Raw genomic sequence first — 16,218 nt, 5'->3', positions numbered from 1 at the left:
TTAATTAACCCTCCAACTCTCAAAGATTGATAGCACAATGGACTTCAAGGCCGCGTGCGTGCACCGGTGGTGTCTTTTCCTATGGTTCTCGGGGTTGCTCTCTGGCTCTGCGGAGTCGGGGTGGCTCGGGCCCCTCTCCTTGGGGGTGCGTGTCTCTTGTGTCTCCCCCATTGAGTTCTGGGTCTGCTGGGTCTGCACGCTCTCCTGCGGCCTTGGGGGTGTTGGCGGCTGGTCTCTCCTGGGGCGCCTGGCTGGTCGGCCTTTCCGCCGCTCCCCTGTCCCTTCCCGCTCCGCTTCACTCCTTGTCCCTCCTCTCCTGCCTGCCCACTCCTCCTCACCCCTCTCCCTACCCTGAAGGGGCCTGGGGCCCTCCGCGGCTGGGGGGTCTGGCGCGGGGGCGTGGGGGTGGGGTGGTTGGGCGGGTGCGGGTACAGGCACTCTTTTTTTTTTTTTTGAACATATGTTTTATTGATTTTTAATTCAAGGTGTACATGTACACATAAAACACAAACCGAACAGATAACCCCACCCCCCAACCACCCACCCATAATCTCGCCTCTCAATAGTTATAACAAGATATACATAAACAGAAATACAATATATAAATCTCAGTATATAGTGCAAATGAAAATGAAAATAAGATGAAGACAACAAGTGTTAAGAATTACAATTAGTACATATCAAGACTTATAGTCACAGTGGAGCATGGCATACAGATAAAATTATTAGATTGGAGGATTAGTGAAGTTTTCAGATGATTTGAATGTGCCTGTATGTAAAGTGTTAGGGGGGAAGTAAAGACTGAAGGGTATGTTGTAGATCAGTGTTTTCCAAGAAATTTAAAAAAGGGTTCCAGATCTCATAAAATTCCCCCAGCCTGTGTTTAAGACCATAAGTTAGTTTCTCTAAAGCCAGGCAGGATGATAATTCCTTGAGCCATTGACTAATGTTGGGACTTGACACATTTTTCCAGTATATGGCAATCAGACGTTTCGTGTGAATGAAACAAAGATTGATCAATGTGGTTTCATGTTTTTTTAAAATAAGATTTATGGGGTACAAACCCAAAATACAAATTCTAGGACAGAGAGGGATGTGTTTAGAGGTGATTTGAGAGATTATGTTAATGACTTCTTTCCAGAACTTCTGCATCTTCTCACATTCCCAAATACAATGATAGAGGGTGCCTTTGTGAGTCTGACATTTCACACAAGTGTCAGGGACATTTGGATTGAATTTGTTTACCTTTTCTGGGGTGATGTACGTTCTCATGATCCAGTTATACTGTACTAATTTCAGTCGTAGTATTTATTGAAATATTATGGGCCTCAGAGCACACCTGACTCCACTCACATTCAAGCACATCTTCGCCTAAATCTTCACTCCAGGACTTTCTTTTTGAGTCAGAGGACTCTGTGGAATATGATGAGAATATATTGTAAAGAGAAGAGATCTGGCCCTTGCTATGTTGGTGTTGAACTACATACTGTTCAAATACTGTTAGTGGGGGGCAAGTAGACGAATTCTTAATTTTAGAGTTAATGAAGCTTCGTAGCTGTAGGTATTTGAAAAAGTGGGTCTGAGAAATATTAAATTTGTCTTTGATTTCATTGAAGGGTAACAGTGTATCACTGTCATAGAGATCCATGACTCTCCTGATACCCTTCTGTTACCACTGTTTAAATCCCAGATCATTTTTACCCGGTCTGAACTCAGCATTACCCCAGATAGGTGAGAAGCAGGATAGATTAGGAACATCGCCTATAACACTATGCACCTTATGCCATATCAATAGGGTATTCCTGACAAATGGATTCAGAGTGTTGTTCTTCAGATTCTTAACAGAGTCTGAGTATAGGTAGGAGTCTAATCCTAGTCCTTTTGTGGACAGTGCCTCAATTCCTACCCAGGGCAGCTGTGGTTGGGGAGAGAACCACAAGCTGGCTGCTCTTAATTGAGCTGCCCAATAGTACCACACGAGATTTGGTACCTTCAGGCCTCCCCTATCAAATGGAAGGTATAATAGTGTAAGACGGAGCCTTGGACGCATGGATTTCCATATAAATTTAGTGAATGTTGATTTCATATCTTCAAAGAATTTAGGAGGAGGAGACAGCGGGATGGACTGGAAAAGATACAAAAATTTAGGAAGAACATTCATTTTTACAACATTTATACGTCCTATCACGGATAGGGGGAGTGAGATCCATCTGCTTAGAGATTCCTTCACTTTTAAAATAACTGGGTCATAATTGACAGGTATTAGTGATTCTGGGCTTGGAGTAATAAAAATCCCAAGATATTGAAATCCTTTGGGAGCATTCACAAAAGGATGCTGGATCTCCGGTCGGCTCCTTTCCTGTTCATTAAGAAAAAGAATAGAGGATTTGGTCTTATTAACTCTATTACCTGAGAATTTCCCAAACCTGTCAATTACATCAGTAAGGGCTGATAGTGACTGTTCCAACTTAGTCATAAAAAGTAATGTATCATCTGCAAATAAGGCTATGCGGTGCTCTACACCTGCAATTGGAATTCCTCTAATAACAGGGTGATTTCTGATGGAAATGGCAAAGGGTTCAAGTGCCAAAACAAAAAGCAGGGGGGACAAAGGGCACCCCTGGCGGGTTCCACGATGTAGGGTGAAAGGTTTGGAAATAACATTATTAGTCATTATCTCTGCACTTGGTCCAGAATACAAAAGTCTGACCCATTGCCTAAAATAATCACCAAAACCAAAGCGGGGAAGTACATCAAATAGGTATGGCCATTCGACTTTGTCGAAGGCCTTTTCGGCATCTAAGGACAGAATACAAGAGTCGCGTGACTCTCCTTTTTCATAAATGATATTTAATACTCTTCTGATATTATAGTATGCCTGACGATTCTTAATAAATCCATTCTGATCACTGCCTATTATAGATGGGAGGCATTTCTCTAAACGTAAAGCTAACAATTTAGCTATTATTTTCGTATCGGAATTTAAAAGAGAGATCGGTCTATAAGATTCGCATTTGTTCGGTGGTTTATCTGGTTTTAATATCAGAGTAATTAGTGCATTTCGCAGAGAGGGGGGTAGGCAACCATTACAAAAAGACTCTTCATACATATCTTTCAGTGGGCTTATCAGTTTATCTTTGAATAATTTATAAATATCGATTGGAAGACCGTCAGGACCTGCTGTCTTCCCTCCTTTCATATACTTTATAGCTTCAGAGATTTCCTCAGTTGTAAGCGTACGATCCAGCGAGAATTTATCATCCTCAGATAGAGTGGGGATTGGGAGATGATCAAGGAACCGAGATTGATCCTGATCTGATTCTGGTGATTCTGAATCATATATAGTCTGAAAATAAGCAGCGAAAGTATCATTAATTAGTAGGGGGTCAACAATGATTGTGTCATCTGCGATTTTAATACTATTGATGGCTCTTTCAGTTTCTAACTTCTTTATTTGCCAAGCTAGCAACTTTCCACTTTTCTCCCCTTGTTCATAAAATGTTTGTTTTAGTTTATATAAGCTGTTTTCTGCTTTTACAGTTGAAAGTGCATTGTATTTGGCCCTGAGAGTTACTAATTCTTGTGTGTGAGCTTCTGAGTTGTAAACCTCCCTCTCAAGTTGTTTAATTGTCTTATCTAAAGTTAACATTTCTAAATTTCTTTTATTGGTAATTGAGCTGGTATAGCTGATTATTTGTCCACGAATATAGGCCTTAAATGCCTCCCACCTTATTGAGGCCGATGTCTCTTCCTTATTCACCAAAAAAAAAAATGTCTATTTGTTCTCCCACATATTTCAGAAAATTTGGGTCATTTAACCATTTAGGCTGGAGTCGCCATCTTCGGCTACCCTGCGTTAAATTTTTATCATTATATAATATGGAGACTGGACCATGGTCAGAGATTACGATGGATTCATAGAGACAACTTGTTACTCTGGGGAAAAGGTTATTGGACAGCAGAAAGTAATCTATTCGGGAGTGGCCCTTAGAAACATTTGAATAACATGAGTATTCTCTATCATTGGGGAATAATCTCCTCCAGGGGTCACATAAATTTAGCTCTTCAATGAAATGTTGTAAGATTTTTCTGCTCTGTGTATGAGTAGTATCAATACCTGAAGAGCGGTCAAGGTGAGGAGATATTGTACAATTAAAGTCTCCGCCGATTAACAAGCTGCCTGGTAGAGAGGCTAGTAATAAAAAAAGATTCTCGAAGAATTTGGGGCAGTCATCATTCGGTCCATATAAATTGACCATTGAAATATTTTCACCAAAGAGTGATCCTTGTAAAATCAGATATCTCCCATTTGGATCAGATATTGATTCCCTAACTTGAAAAGGAAGAGATTTATGGATCAATGTGATGACTCCCCTGGAGCAGCTAGAGAATGAAGCAAAGTAGACTTGCCCTGGCCAGCGTCTCCTCACCTTTATTATATCGTTAGACATAAGATGAGATTCTCGTAGGAATATGATTTTAGATTTTAATTGTTTAACCTTTGTCATAACCTGCTTTAATTTAGTCAGTTTCCCTAAGCCTCTTACATTCCAAGTTGTTATCTTTATAGTTGAGTCATTCATTTTTTGTGGATACCATATTGTATTCCAAACACAAGTTATCAAGAATTAAACATAAAAGGGTGTGATATGGATCAAAAAAGGCAAGAAGCACTATGAGATTAAAATGACTCTCCAAGAAAGACGAGAATATCCCTCCCCCACTGTCACCCGGAACCTGACAGCGTTTCCCACAAAACCAAACATAAGAAATCACAACATAAAGCTGCTCTGATCCTACAAAGAGGAGCAGAATAACGATACTTACACACGTGACCATCATCAGCTGTCCCCAGGTCGCGGCATGTTTGAGAACTTAAACATTCTTAGCATAGGGAAGACATTTAAAAGTCGTCCTCTCTACTGTTGAAGTGCGTCCACGGGAGTTTTTTTTAAAATTTTTTTCTCCCCTTTCTTTTTTGTAAACAAACCACATTTAACAGGGAGTGTGGTCAAAACATGCTTGTCACCTCCATAGGTCCGTTATAAAATGAAATATTAATGGTGAAAATAAAAGAGAGCGAGAGAGAAAGAGAAAGTTCACCCGTTCCAGTCATTGTCCTCAGCCAGAGGGTCTACATCAGCGACGGTGAATCAGCCATCTAATCCGACGGGTCTGCAGAGAGGCCTCGGACGAAAGCTGCAGCATCATTCGGATTGTCAAAAACTCGTGAGTGGCCTGCGTGGGTCACCCGAAGCCGTGCTGGATACATGATCCCATATTGAACGTTGAGCGTTTTAAGCTGCTGCTTCACCTCGTCAAAGCGCTTCCTTTTGATGTGTGTTTCCTTGGCAACATCGTGGAAAAATTTCACCTCCCGCTCCTCAAACATCACTTTTCCTTTGGCTCTGGCAGCCCGCATCGCCCTTTCTTTATCCTTAAAGTTGAGAAAACGCATTATCACCGGTCTTGGAAAGATGCGGTCTTGGCGGCTCTGCAGGCGGTGGGCTCGTTCAATGAAGAGCGGGCAGGGGAAGGTCTCGGTGCCAGCCATCTCTCCAGAAAAGATACTACGTCGCGTCCCTCTGCACCCTCTGGCAGGTTGATAAGACGAAGATTGTTACGCCGGCTGCGGTTCTCCTGATCTTCAGCTTTAGCGGTAAGAAAGTTGACCTGCTTCTGGAGTGTGGCCACTGTTTTTTCCAGAGTACTCACAGTATCCTCAGTGTTCCCAATGCGTTGTTCGGCCTCGGTGAGCCTGTTGGAAAATTCACTGAAGTCCCGTTTAATACCATCAACGGCCTTCAGAACGCCTTCAATATCCTCCGAAAGTTCTTTTTTCATGTCCGCTATAGCTTTCATGATCAAGTTCCCTTCAGTAGCCTCCATGTTGTCGGTGCTAGCTTCTTTGCTCAAACATGTGCTCAGTGTTAGCTTCTTTGAGGGTATAGAGGGGCTTGCGTCCCGGTCGGTGGAGTTAACGGGCTGAACTGTCTCCTTTTTCTGTTTTCTGGATGTCATTTCGACAGTAGAGGTGTCAGCGGTCTAAATAATCCAAATTAACACCCTTTTAAGATTTTGGTTAAAGATTAAGTGCAGAAATTGCCGCTAGCTAAGGGGAGCATTCCTCGATGAGTGTGTTCAGCTCGCCGCCATGTTGGGAGGTACAGGCACTCTTGGCGCGGGGTCCTGGTGGCGCTGGGGCGGGCAGGGTTAGGGCTTGGGTGGCGGGTGGGTCCTCTTGCCCCGAGCTGCCTGGGTTGGTTCTGGCGTGCTGGGGGTGTCGGTAGCTACTCCCTCTTGTCCTCGGGGTCCGTGTGGTACACGGTGGCCCTGGTTGCTCTCTGGGGGTGCTGGGCCGTGGCTCCTGCGGACTTGGGGGGGAGGGGGGGCATCCTGTCAGCTTGGCCCTGCCTTGCCTTGATAGCTGTTCTGGGCTTCGGGGTCCTTCACATGTTTGATCAGGTCTCACCAGCTTCTGTCGAATTCCACTGTTGATCAGTGATAGGACCCACCAGAATGTGCCGAGACTCTCTCCAGAGTCGAAACTCACACTAAACCCACTCTCTTTTTCTCTAGTATCTTCTTCTGGCCTATTCCATTCTATACTGTCAAGGCACCCACAACTATGGTGTTCAGTACTGTTTGGTTATTTATTCATTTATTTACTTTTTGTTTGTCTGGTTTTTCTGGGGTTTTTTTTGTTTGTATTTAACATGTTTTTGTTTGTTTTATTGTTGGGTAACTAATAGTCAGGAATAACACAGCACCTGATATTCTTCAGATGTAATAGCAACGCTTGCTAGTCCCTGTCCGTCCCATTTCGTCCTGTCCACCCTTTGTTTACCTGCACGTCACCACTGAGGTGTAGCACTGCCCTCCCTGGCTCTTAACAGGGAATTCTAATAAAGAATGTCAGCTTAGCTTTCAGGGAGGGCTGGTGATGGTGACACGCATGCACTAAATAATAAAATATTTGGCAACAAGACTAAACTATGCATTAAACTCATAAAATATTGACACCCCTTCCGTGGAGTTAAACAATAAGAATAAATGCAGACAAAGGAACAAAAAAAGAGATAAAGGAGAAAACAAAAACAATTCGTGTTTCCAATGATATTTGAAACTAATTGTTAAACAATAAAATGCATTAGAAACCACTTTGTTCTGTGTGTTGTGAGCTTTAAGTTATTAAAAAGAGCAATATACGCTGATACACGTGCATCGATTTTCTCATTTTTCTAACAAATGGCCTTTAAGCTATTTGCAAGCTATAGTCAAATAAATGTTGAATGATTGGTACAGCTACAACATTTTGTAGCTGACTGGGTGGGTTAAACAAGAAAGTTGCTTTCATGTGTCATAATAAATGTAAAACTACAGTTAGCAGCTAATTGTCTTAGCTTAACATATATACTGGAAACAGGAGGAAGTCTATAGCCGTTTCCAAAATTCAAAAAAATTCTGTTTAAAAATCAAAAGTTGATGTTCTACAGGTAACTGAAAGTTAATAACTTCATCCTGCTCATTTTCAGACATTATTTTAGACTGTAGATTTGGTTTGGTTGTTTTTTTGTGTTGTGCATTTTCTTTATTTTTTTGCCTTTATAACACTCTGAAATAAATTAATTGAAAAATGAAAATAACAATTTCTAAGACTATTTCTGCAGTGATTTTCTCGGTGGTTGTCTAGCAACCTCATGGTGACAATATGACGGCAGGCCGAGAAAAGGTCAGGAACAACAACAACTTCCTGACCTTTATAACCTATTTTAATTAAAACTTCAATTTACTCATTTATAAATTGTTCAGATGGAGCATATATAGAAATAGATATATACAAATGTTAAATCATTACTATAGTTAAAACTACTATTAGATGAAGGGGGCTGACATGAGGAATGACCAAAGCTGTGTTCCAGTTTTACCCTTTGACACAAAGCACTGCCTGGAGTTTATCTGTGTGAAGTAGTAACAGGAACATTTTAATATTTTCTAAAGAAAGTTGCATTTTTCCTCCAGAAAGTGATAAAGTTGAGACACAGGTATGCTTTCCGATAGATACTTTATTCATCTCCTTGTGGAAATTCAAGGTATCAGTAGGTCATGCATGTTAGATATACAAGATGTGTAAGGAAAATAATACAGAAAGAATATATAAAGATTAACATGCAAGTACAAAATAATATGCAATCAACGTGCTGTTTTTTGTTTGTTAGCGCAATTATGCAAAAACTATGCAGCTGAACTGCATGAATTTTGTTGGAGAATGGGCAAAGGAGGGACTTGCTGGTAAATTTTGCCACAGATCTGTACTATTTTCTTTAAAACTACTAAAACCTCAGTTGTTTTTTGCAGTTGTTCAAAGTAAAACACCTGCAGGGTGCCTATACACACGTGGACAAAATTGTTGGTACCCCTCAGTTAAAGAAGGAAAAACCCACAATTCTCACTGAAATCACTTGAAACTCACAAAAGTAACAATAAATAAAAATTTATTGAAAATTAAATAATCAAAATCAGCCATCACTTTTGAATTGTTGATTAACATAATTATTTAAAAAAACAAACTAATGAAATAGGGCTGGACAAAAATGATGGTACCCATAACTTAATATTTTGTTGCACAACCTTTTGAGGCAATCACTGCAATTAAACGATTTCTGTATTTGTCAATGAGCGTTCTGCAGCCGTCAACAGGTATTTTGGCCCACTCCTCATGAGCAAACAGCTCCAGTTGTCTCAGGTTTGATGGGTGTCTTCTCCAAATGGCATGTTTCAGCTCCTTCCACATATGTTCAATGGGATTCAGATCTGGGCTCATAGAAGGCCAATTTAGAATAGTCCAACGCTTTTCTCTCAGTCATTCTTGGGTGTTTTTGGCTGTGTGTTTTGGATCGTTGTCCTGTTGGAAGACCCATGACCTACGACTGAGACCAAGCTGTCTGACACTAGGCAGCACATTTCTCTCCAGAATGCCTTGATAGTCTTCAGATTTCATCGTACCTTGCACACTTTCAAGACACCCTGTGCCAGATGCAGCAAAGCAGCCCCAAAACATTATTGAGCCTCCTCCATGTTTCACCGTAGGGACAGTGTTCTTTTCTTCGTATGCTTGGTTTTTGAGTCTATGAACATAGAGTTGATGTGCCTTACCAAAAAGCTCCAGTTTGGTCTCATCTGTCCAAAGGACATTCTCCCAGAAGCTTTGTGGCTTGTCAACATGCATTTTTGCAAATTCCAGTCTGGCTTTTTTATGAGTTTTTTTCAGCAGTGGTGTCCTCCTTGGTCGTCTCCCATGAAGTCCACTTTGGCTCAAGCAACGACGAATGGTGCGATCTGACACTGATGTACCTTGGCCTTGGAGTTCACCTTTAATTTCTTTGGAGGTTGCTCTGGGCTCTTTGGATACAATTCCAACGATCCGTCTCTTCAATTTGTCATCAATTTTCCTCTTGCGGCCACGTCCAGGGAGGTTGGCTACTGTCCCGTGGGTCTTGAACTTCTGAATAATATGAGCCACTGTTGTCACAGGAACTTCAAGCTGTTTAGAGATGGTCTTATAGCCTTTACCTTTAAGATGTTTGTCTATCATTTTTTTTCGGATGTCCTGGGACAATTCTCTCCTTCGCTTTCTGTTGTCCATGTTCAGTGTGGTACACACCTTTTCACCAAACAGCAGGGTGACTACTTGTCTCCCTTTAAATAGGCAGACTGACTGATTATGAGTTTGGAAACACCTGTGATGTCAATTAAATGACACACCTGAGTTAATCATGTCACTCCGGTCAAATAGTTTTCAATCTTTTATAGAGGTACCATCATTTTTGTCCAGGCCTGTTTCATTAGTTTGTTTTTTTAAATAATTATGTTAATCAACAATTCAAAAGTAATGGCTGTTTTTGATTATTTAATTTTCAATAAATTTTTATTTATTGTTACTTTTGTGAGTTTCAAGTGATTTCAGTGAGAATTGTGGGTTTTTCCTTCTTTAACTGAGGGGTACCAACAATTTTGTCCACGTGTGTATGAGCCACAAGCAGGAGTCCGAAGAGAGCCTTTGGTCTGACAGAGTACTTTATGTCAGAGAATAATTATTTCCTACCTCTGTGGGGCTGAGCCAGTTGTCAGTGTTGTCATCACTCTGAGCACTTTTAATTGCGAAGACAACCGTCTTGGCCACAGCTTCACTAACTCTTGCCACGTCATCCATCTCCTGTGCAGGAACAGGCAGTCAAGCAAGCATCACTATAATGAATACTGAATATCCAGATAGTTACAGACAGTGATGAACACACAGCCTCTGGGTGTGCTGCACAAACTGTTGGGTCTGTGACCTTGCAGGGAGAGCTGAAGAGGGACCCACCCTTTGAATAAACATTTGTCTGGCCACAGGGAGCTTTTTTCATGTGGCACATACTCCTCTTTGAGCACACACACTTATCAAAATGACAGAGGATCTGTTATTGCCAGGCCTGTTCATTACTCAAAAATGAGAGGGGTCTTAATCTGGAGCACTACACAGCATCAGGATCAACCTGAGCAGCAGTTCTTCAGGGCAGTGACGTACCGCCTCCTCTTAAAAGTCACATTTTGTATGGAACATACAGAACATTGGTTTAGGTTCTGAGCCAACGAGCTTAAGTGTGAAAACAAGACATGATAGCATGGCTTACCAGCTCAATCCAGGAGTTAATGCTGACGGTGAGGGGATCCACTGACTCCACATAGTGCCACCAGTGTCTGGGAACATAAAGCACCTGCAGAAAGAAAAAAAACTATCCTTAATAGCTTAAATGAATTAGAGTTCATTGACAGGTCCAACTCCAATTCCCTTCTGTCTATCTAAGCCTGAAAGATAAATTGTGACAGAATACGTAAGTGCTCTGATCATCCACCAGGTGGCAGCAGAAACTCCCCCACCCCTCCCCCCTCTGCACTGTCAGTGGTTATCCATTCATAAAGTGACACTATTACTGTAAAGACGGTGGCGTACTGATTCCAGGCCTCCACAGCACTCTTGACTCATTCGTGGGCTGTGGTCTGACAAGACAAGAGGAATGATCTGTCCTCTGATTTGATTTGCAGAGACGGAGTTATTTTGCATGAGATTGCTGTGGATACCAAAATTATCCATTCTGTGTCAACAGCTTGAGTATTTCCAAGTGTACAGTGAAGCAAATGAGAGTGCAAAAGCCGACTTCTAGCTATTAAGAGAATATAAATGGCAGCCACAGGACTGAGTGGAGGATATCAAGGTCATACCTGTGAGTAGCTGCAGAATCAAGGAGGTTAACGATGTCAGATATCAAAAGGCCAATTTTAAACTAAGATAGAGGCCATGATTTACAGTTTCCTGTTATTAGTCTCATTCAAGATGAGCCAGACCTGCAAAGAATCGATCTCTGGCAGTCGCTGCACAATACATGTTGGCTTGATTTCTGTCCAACTTGATCCTGAATTGCTTTGATTTATGCAACGATACCACTGTAAGATCAAAGCATCTGCAGTTTCCAAAGCCAATCACAGCGGCCTTCCAGCAGTGGTATGAACTTGGAACATAATGGTAAACACCTGGCTTTCACCTGATCTGACAGCTGATTGATTTAGATACTGACTCAATAACAAGACATTTGATAGTACATTATTATCTTACTTAAGGATTAATACTGTATGTTCATTTTTCGTAATTAATCAATAATCCATTTGCTATAAAATGTCAGAAAAATCATAAAAATGTCAACTCGTGTTTCCCAGAGCCCAAGATGATTCTCTTAAATGTTGTTTTGTCAACAACCTAAAGACATTGAGATTGCTGTCATGGAAGAATAAAGAATCCAGACAATATTTCAGTTTAAGATCATAGAATTTGAGATTTTTGCTTTAAATTTACTCAGACCACCTCATCAATCACAAAACAATCAAATTAGTTGATATTTAATCGACTAACTACTGCAGCTCTATTTGAAAGAAAACTTTCATTTTAGTTCAACTGGAGGAACTTTTCCTGATTTTGAAGAATTTTTTTGTCAAAGCAACAAATGTTGGTTCAAGATGGCGTTCACGGCATGCATCAGCCACAGAGGCTAAATACACATTACATACATTACAGATCATAGAGAGTACAAAATACTTCACAATTGTATTTTAATGTTAAACTGATTTAATTCCTGAAGAATCTAGCAACAGAGTCATTCCATCTCATTTCAACAAATCTGAGGAAATTTTGTTGCATGACCTCCTCTGATCATCTCCAAACTTTTTTTTTAACTATCCCAACATAAGAATAGATTACTTGCAAAGTTTTAACATCATATGATTGCTATTTGCTAAGTTATAAAATATTTAAATCCCTATTTTTCCACTCGGAAATTGATATTTTAGGTAGAAAGGCTTGATTTAGGAAGATAATACTGGGAACTGACTGATGATATAGACTTACAAGTGATCTGAAGGGTTCAAACACCTTAACAATAGAGCAGGAAAAAAAATTTGGAATGAATATACCCATTTCTCTGTGGTACAGGGCAATTTAAAAATTTGGCGAAAATGGCATTTTTCAAGAATTTAGGCATTTTTTTCACAAATTTTAATAAGTAACAAGGTTCATATGTTATAAAAATCTCAAAGTACCTTAAAAGTTCTCTCTAACCTAAAAATATCCAAGAGCTAGCTAGTCTCCTTAGACCTCAAAACGATGCCTATTTATGAAACAGACTGAAAAACACCATACATATATTGGCACAGAAACCAATGTGGGACATGGAGTAGAAACATGAAACTTTGTCTGTATAACAATAAACATCCGAATAATTGATATCTGAAGTATCAACATTGTTTCTTGAATCCTTCATGGCCAATTTAACCAAGAAATGCACTATGTTTTATAGGCGTTTTTTTAGGAATTCTAACTAATATATTGCAGTTAAAATGAGTTATATTGCCTTAGGTCCCATGTAAAACATGTAATTTGTCCCCAACTTATCACACCACTATTTCTGTCCTTTGAACTGCTTGAATTTCTCTGAAATCAGGCCATCATCTGCACCAGATATGTGGTACTGTCCACCACGGCGTGTTGAAGGAGCAGTGATTGGACAGAGGATGTGGGCTGTAGGCACCCACACTACGTCATCCTTTCTAGGCCATGTGAACTTCTTGCTGGGACCTTTTGGGTGCATGAATTTCACTTGCAAATCTTCAAATTCAGCTGATAAGTCAAATACGATACCGAGGCTGTCCTGAGAATGCAGTCTGGGAGTGATGCCATTTCTTCTTATTCAGTTACTGTATGAAAGAAAAAACAATGTCTATATAATAATTAACTTCAGATATGCCCTTTGTAACTTATACTACGATGCTGATGCTTCAGATTCATCTTTCATCTTTAGTTGGTCATGTAAATGGTTCCTAAAAACAAAAACGAGGATCAAAATATATAGTAAATTGATTCAGCAGTTGCTCATCTTTGGCACAAGAAACAAATATGAAAGTAAGTTCACACATACTTCACACATACTAGTTCCTCCAAAAAAAATTTGAACCGCGTACCATGTATCCCACATGCACTTTTTAATGCCTAAAGTTAGGCTATTTTGGGTCTACACCTGAGTTCAACAGCCTATAAATCAATAAATAAGCTTTATTTTAATGTTTTAAAACTTTTACCTTATGCAACTTTCATTAGTAAAGAAGAAAATTCATTCTTTCAATGTCTTTTCACAAGAATAAGTCCTAAAATAGAGGCATGAAAAACCCAAAATAAAGTCGCCCATGAAATAATAAGGATATTTTGGGAAATTCCACAGTCCAGTATTTTTTTATTTTCATTCATTTCTATACTTTTCTCACCAGAAGGGTAAAAGTTTTGGAAGGGGAAAAAATTCTGACCATGTAAAAGGAGTATAAATTGCTTTTTTTAGTAGTTTAAAACCCTAAAATCATAGGCGAGGATTAAGTTTGGACTGACTATGGGTATTAGATTAGATCATTACTGCTTATACTGTATGTTTATAACCATAATACTTTGCATTTGTTCATAAAATTACCCAAATAAAGCCCAAAAAAATTTTGGGAGGATCTGAGAAAGTGGTGCAACAAGCATTTGTTGAATTGACATGGAATGACTCAACATTCAAATATCTGGTCGAGCAACATTCAAATATCTGGTTAAGTGGGATGTGAGAATTTTCTAAATAACATTTGTATACACGTGAGGAATTCAGGCAAAATGACGTTTAAACAATGAAGAGAAATATAACATTTAAAGAGGCTAGGCTGTCATAATTAAAACTATTGAAAACTGCATACAGGAGACTTCCGCTGCGCAGCCGCAAAGATGGCAGCTTGAAAGTTTTTCTCCTCCGACATTTGGAACCAAATTGCCCTATAAACTTAACAAACATGATTTAAAGTAACTCGAAAAGATGGTAAAGGCAAGGTATGGACGCGGGACAGGCAAACCAAAATGAAAGCAAAGAAAAACGCACAGACCGTCGACTCAGACGATATCGACAGCCGAGCTAATGCTAGCGGCGAACCACCGGCTAATGCTAATGAAGAAGAAGAGGCAGAGGTCAGCTTAAACATAATACTGGCAGAAATTAAAAGTTTACGTCACGACAACAAACAACTCAGAGAAATTAAGGACGAGATCTGCAAGGCAAAGTTGAGACTTGATGAGGCGGAGAAACGGATTTTGAATGCTGAGGAGAGGATGCAATCTATGGAAGAAGTGATGGAGGAGCTGGTGAAACTTCAGTCTCATCTAGAAGCTAAACAATCTGACCAGGAGGGAAGATCCAGACGGAATAACATCAGGATCTACTCCATCGCTGAGGGGTCTGAGAATGAGTCACTGTCGATGATACATTTCGTTGAAGAGCTGTTAAAGCATAACCTATCCCTGGCAGACGGTAAGGATCTCCAGATTGAACGGGCGCACAGAGTGCTGGGTCCAACACCCCGACAAGGAGCTCCCCCGAGATCTATTGTTGTCGCATTTCAAAGTTACAGAATAAAAGACGAGATCGTCCGAATGGCATGGCAGAAGAAGGGTTTTATCTGGAACAATGCGCAAATAAATTTGGAAAATGACTATGCACCAAGTGTACTTAAGAAAAGACAAGAGTACATGGAAGCAAAGAAAGTTCTGAAAGAAAATGGGATTCGTTTTCAGACGCCCTTCCCAGCCAAACTTCAAGTTTTCTAACCAGACGGAACTCGCATGTACAACTCAGCTGAAGACACTACGAAGAACATGGCAGAAGGGGGTTAAAGGTCACCGTGCTTAAACCACCGGAGATTCTGCTGGAGCAGATCAGGAGGCTGTCATGGACAGTTAGCGGTGGACGAAGAGAGACCCAGAGTCGTAAACAAAGAGGATCAACATACAAGGACAGACTTCAGAAGTTCAGCTGGGCCCCATCACAGAAAGACCAGGACAAGGCTGAGTAGACAATGAACACATTAACCCGGTTTGGGAAAATACACACCATATTTGGACATTCTAGACACATGTCAGTCTGCTATCTTCCCTCAGGTGTGAGAGACTTGAAATTGCCTAATCTTTTTGGATTAAGGGTGAGTCAGATATTTTTTAGTTTATATGAGGATAGCATTTTTAATTTATCTTATATTCTTAATTTATAGTTAAAAAAAGCCGAAATGATGGCAACAATAGGTTGGAGGACGGATTTTAGGCTGTATCTGCAATATCGTAGATAAGACTTTTGGTGTTACCATGTTGACTGAGGGCCCTTTCACTGAAGAGAGGTTTCCCCTCAAGAAGGCTGCTTCACAACAACTTACACAGGGTTTTTTTTATGAACCCCACCTTTAGAAGTTCTGCTGAACACTGGCGGTTTTTCAAAAAGTTTCTTAACTTCCCTAGTTATTCAGTTTATTGTTTATTCGCTGCAGTTCAGAGCAGCATGAGAGCTGTCACACAAATTCTACCAGGAAGTATTCAGAGGCTCCATCACAAAAGTAATGGTGGATAATGCCATTAAGATAATTTCTTATAATGTAAATGGTATCCTGAATCCAATTAAGAGAAGTAAAATATTTGCAAAATTAAGAAGGGAGCAAGTGCATGTAGTATTTCTACAAGAAACACACCTAACAGGAACTGAAGATGGAAAATTGAGAAGGGGAGGATTTAAACATCTATTTTACTCCTCATATAAGTCAGGGCATAGAAGAGGATCTGCTATTCTT

At 40.2% G+C, this 16,218-nt stretch overlaps 1 protein-coding gene across 3 annotated transcripts in view; it reads right to left on the bottom strand.

Moving 5' to 3' along the window:
• Window positions 1–16,218, bottom strand: part of hspbap1 (hspb associated protein 1) — a 41,846-nt gene that overhangs the window by 1,666 nt on the left and 23,962 nt on the right. For 2 of the 3 annotated variants that reach the window (XM_051958960.1, XM_051958961.1), the window contains exons 6-7: window positions 10,677–10,760; window positions 10,106–10,216 (exon numbers count right to left, since the gene is read on the bottom strand). In XM_051958960.1, the coding sequence (XP_051814920.1) occupies window positions 10,106–10,216; window positions 10,677–10,760 (195 nt within the window). The remainder of the gene's footprint in view (window positions 1–10,105; window positions 10,217–10,676; window positions 10,761–16,218) is intronic. The other variant, XM_051958963.1, reaches the window with a different exon arrangement.

The sequence above is a fragment of the Acanthochromis polyacanthus genome, chromosome 14, assembly GCF_021347895.1.
Source record: "Acanthochromis polyacanthus isolate Apoly-LR-REF ecotype Palm Island chromosome 14, KAUST_Apoly_ChrSc, whole genome shotgun sequence".
NCBI lineage: Eukaryota > Metazoa > Chordata > Actinopteri > Pomacentridae > Acanthochromis > Acanthochromis polyacanthus.
This window is presented reverse-complemented; position numbering and strand designations above follow the sequence as displayed.